At 38.1% G+C, this 4,312-nt stretch overlaps 1 protein-coding gene across 1 annotated transcript; it reads right to left on the bottom strand.

Annotated features, from left to right (window-relative positions):
* Window positions 1–1,378: 1,378 nt before the first annotated feature.
* ABCI8 (ATP binding cassette protein 1) lies at window positions 1,379–3,881 on the bottom strand. The gene is made up of 2 exons (XM_012993593.2): window positions 2,244–3,881; window positions 1,379–1,838 (listed from the first exon to the last, which is right to left on the bottom strand). Exons 1-2 carry the CDS (start codon window positions 3,666–3,668, stop codon window positions 1,620–1,622), a joined length of 1,644 nt encoding a protein of 547 aa, XP_012849047.2. The 5' UTR covers window positions 3,669–3,881; the 3' UTR covers window positions 1,379–1,619.
* Between the last annotated feature and the right edge of the window lie 431 nt (window positions 3,882–4,312).

Below are 4,312 nucleotides of genomic sequence, written 5' to 3'. Positions count from 1 at the left end.
CATGCATTGACTCTAATATTTTAGGAACTGTATAAAAAAGTAAAATCAAAGGTCCAAAAACTTTCATATAAACTACACAATAACTATGTGATGAAGGGTGGTTCGAACTTGAATCAAATGCATGATTTCACGTTTTTTTGCTCCACTAACTAGATCACTAACCAGTAAAGGCTAAAATATCGTAAAATGTTGCAGAACTCTGGAAATCAATAACTTTAGAAATAAACTTTCAAATTTATTTTGATATTTAAAATGTGCATGCATGGATATTCCGTTTATGACCCTCGCGAATTAGGGCAATTCAAGTTCGGGGATTAATGGGCCGAAGTGACGTCGTTTAAGAAGAGACTCAAAAGCGTTATTTACACTTTCACGATTTTATTAGGGTTAAATACAAAAACACCCCTGTACTATGAGCTTTGTATCATTTACCCCCCTATACTACACATAAATACAAAAGCCCCCCTCACATTGCATTTTTTTCCAAAATATGACGAAAATACCCCTACTCAAGCATATATATATATATGTATATATATATATATATATATATATATATATATATATATATATATATATATATATATATATATATATATATATATATAGTTTGAGCCATTTTCCACTATATATTTTACCATTTTCAGTCAATTTTATGTTGAAAATTTTGGTATTTATACTTTTTTCTCCAAAACATCTAAGTGTTTACATTTTTTCTATTTTCTAAATAAAACCTTTTATTTTTGTCATTCTGAGTTTCTTCATTTTTTTTCTTAAATGTCTTCCGATAGTTCAAACATCCTAAGATTACATACATCTTTACAATCCTATTATTGTTGAGAATTTGAACTATGGGAAGATATTTAAGAAAAAAATGAAGAAATTCAAAATGACTAAAATAAAAGATTTTTATTCAGAAAATTTTAAAAAAAAATCGAAGTAATTAAATGTTTTGAAGGAAAAAATAAAAAAAATAAAAATTTCCCAAGTAAAATTGACCGAAAATGTTAAAAAATATAGTGGAAAATGGCTCAAACAAACCCTTATATTTATAGGTTTAGCAGGGGTATTTTCGTCAGATTCTGGAAAAAATATAATAGCAGGGGGGTTTTTGTATTTATGTGTAGTACAGAGGGGTAAATGATACAAAGTCCATAGTACAGGGGTGTTTTTGTATTTAGCCCTTTTATTTATTATGCATTTCTGTAATAGCCATAGCCTGAAGTTTTCCCTTAGGTTGAGCCCAGTTAAATTCTTCGCCGGCCCAGAATAACCAGATCACAACCTTGGACCGGCCCATTAGCTTAACGGGTCGACCCGTTTACGAATCCAAACAGCAGAGAAACTATAGCTGAAGTTGTTCCCTCTGTTATCTGAGTGAATACAAAACAAGGAACTTAATTTATACAACAGATCCCAGCACAAGTTACAAATTACAATAACAAATATTACAACTTATTACCTTTACAGTTTTACATAACACTGTGTGTGTAAAAAGGTCCATATTCAAGAAATGTATACATACAGTTACACCTCCATAGTTCTTCACTTTTTACTGATAATTTAAAAAAAAAAAAAAAAAAGAAAAAAAAAACTAACAAGTTAGAAACGCTCGGGCTTTAGCCGACAGATCCTTCGAGTTTCAAACTCATGAGCTGATTCACCTCAGCACCAAACTCATCGGGCAGTTCGTTGAACACATCCCTGCAAAAACCAGATATCATAGCAGCCATTGCTTTCTCGTAGTCGATACCTCTTTGTTGGAAGTAGAATAACTGATCTTCTCCGATTTTCGAGGTCGTGGCTTCGTGTTCAATTCTTGCTGTGGGGTTCTTCGCCTGTTTCACATAACAAACAAGTTTAAATAAATTTACCAGCTTTAATTTGCTATATATTAATCACCGGCTTCTACATTTAGGTCATTCGGTTACAGAGATTAGCCATGAATTGATTAACTAAATAACTGGACTTCGTTTAATGTTTGGTAAACCCGATAGTTATATCCGGGTGGACCCCAAAATATTATTTTATCATGGCATCTTGCCTTTCAGCTCACACAGTCCAGTAATATAATTAGGGTTTCAATAGATCGTTTAATCTTATCTTAGGAACCAAACGAGGCCCTTATAGTAGTAGGCCACCTTAAATAGATCAATGAACACTAACAAAATAGAATATGCTACCATATAAAACAAATTGCAAACGAATAAAGCGTTGTATAAAAAAGAACAAGGAATATTTACTTGAATATACGGATACGTATTCGCAGCAGCGCCATCTCCAATAAGCATCGAATCACACTGCGAAGAGTTCTTAGCATTATCGGCACTTGACATCACTTGAACCAAACCCCTATAACAATTCCTCGAATGTCCAGCCGAAATCCCTTTCGAAATAATCCGACTCCTCGTGTTCTTCCCCTTATGTATCATCTTCGTACCCGTATCAGCCTGCTGATAATTATTCGTCAACGCCACGGAATAAAACTCGCCAACCGATTCATCGCCTTCCAAAATCACACTCGGGTACTTCCAAGTAATAGCCGAACCTGTCTCGACTTGCGTCCACGAAATCTTCGAGCGGGCCCCAGCGCACAGTCCCCTCTTGGTAACGAAATTGTAGATTCCACCTTTACCCTCCTCATCGCCCGCGTACCAATTCTGAACCGTCGAGTACTTAATCTGAGCGCCAGCGTGGCAGTACAGCTCCACCACTGCAGCGTGCAATTGATTAGTATCGTACGAAGGTGCGGTACAGCCCTCCAAGTACTCGACAAAACTCCCTTCTTCTGCTACTATCAAAGTCCTCTCGAATTGCCCTGTTTCCATGGCGTTGATGCGGAAATAAGTCGATATTTGCATCGGGCACTTTGTGTCCTTCGGTATGTACACGAAAGAACCGTCACTGAACACAGCTGCATTCAAAGCCGAGTAGAAATTATCGTCGGCCGGAACAACTCTGCCTAGATACTTCTTGATTAAGTCGGGGTAGTCTTTAACGGCTTCCGATATAGAGCAAAAGATAACCCCCGATTTCTCTAGGGTTTTTCTATGAGTAGTAGCGATCGAGACGCTATCGAGTACGGCATCAACCGCGACGTTAGCCAATCGATTCCTTTCGTTCAACGGAATCCCGAGCTTATCGAAATACCTAACGAGCTCTGGATCGGCCTCCTCGAGGCTGTTTAAAGTCGGCTTATTTTTGGGTTCGGAGTAGTAACATAGATTTTGAAAATCAATTCTAGGGTACCGATTGTCGGACCAATTGGGCTCCTTCATGTTGATGAATTTCTCGTAGGACTTCAATCTGAACTCCAGCATCCAATCGGGTTCGTTTTTCCTTGATGAAATTAACCTGACGGTTTCCTCGGAGAGCCCCTTCGGGATGGTGAAGGAGTCGATTTCTTGAGTGAATCCCCACTTGTAGTCACGTTTCAGGAATTTCTGAAGCGGGTCGTCGTTGTCGGATTTCTTGGCGGGGTAGTCGACGGTGGTTTTGGATTCGTATCCGACATCGGCGGCCCTGATTTTGAGTGAGGCTCTGGAATTAGGGTTTCTGCAGATGGTGGAATTGAGAGAGGGGTGGAAGTATAATAGAGACCCTTTGGAGAAATCGGAGACGGTTTGTGAGGAGAAGGGCGAAATCCCGTTGGTGAGAAGAGACGCCATAGCGAGCGCGTGTGTGTGTGTGTGCGCGCGTGTGGTGGTGGAGGATTTCAATTTGGGGATACAGAGTTTCAAAGATGAAGATGAAGATGAAGATGAAAACACCTAGTAGAAAGAAGTATAGCTATTGTTTTTGTTTTCTTGTTAGAGAGAGAAATTTGCGAAATATAATAATTAATAATAATAAATAATTATGTGGTAATATATGTTGTGTGTGAGTGTGTGGCCAATGGTCGTTAACATTTTTAGGTGATGTCGCACGCAGACCACGAGCCCCTCTGGGACCATTACATTTGGTAGGGTTTTTAATTTAATTTTTTTTTTGATAATTAAGTTTAGTAGTTAAACTTAATTATTATTCATGTAATAAACAGAAATAGATTATTCATGTAATAAACTTAATTATTATTTATTTTATTCGCCCCTCATGGGTGTAGCTCAACTGGTTACGGGTAGTAAGTTGGTACAAAGTCCTATGATCGAATCCTGGCAGCGGAATTTCAACTCCAATGAGGGTTAGTTCCTTGTGGGCACCAAATTTGGGTCCGCGAGGGTTCTGGCAATTTCAACTCCAATGAGGGTTGGTTCCTTGTGGGCACCAAATCGGGGTCTGGCAATTTCAACTCTAATGAGGGTTGGTTCAGTGT

This window comes from Erythranthe guttata, chromosome 13 (genome assembly GCF_056151865.1).
Source record: "Erythranthe guttata isolate IM_541 chromosome 13, IM_541, whole genome shotgun sequence".
NCBI lineage: Eukaryota > Viridiplantae > Streptophyta > Magnoliopsida > Lamiales > Phrymaceae > Erythranthe > Erythranthe guttata.
This window is presented reverse-complemented; position numbering and strand designations above follow the sequence as displayed.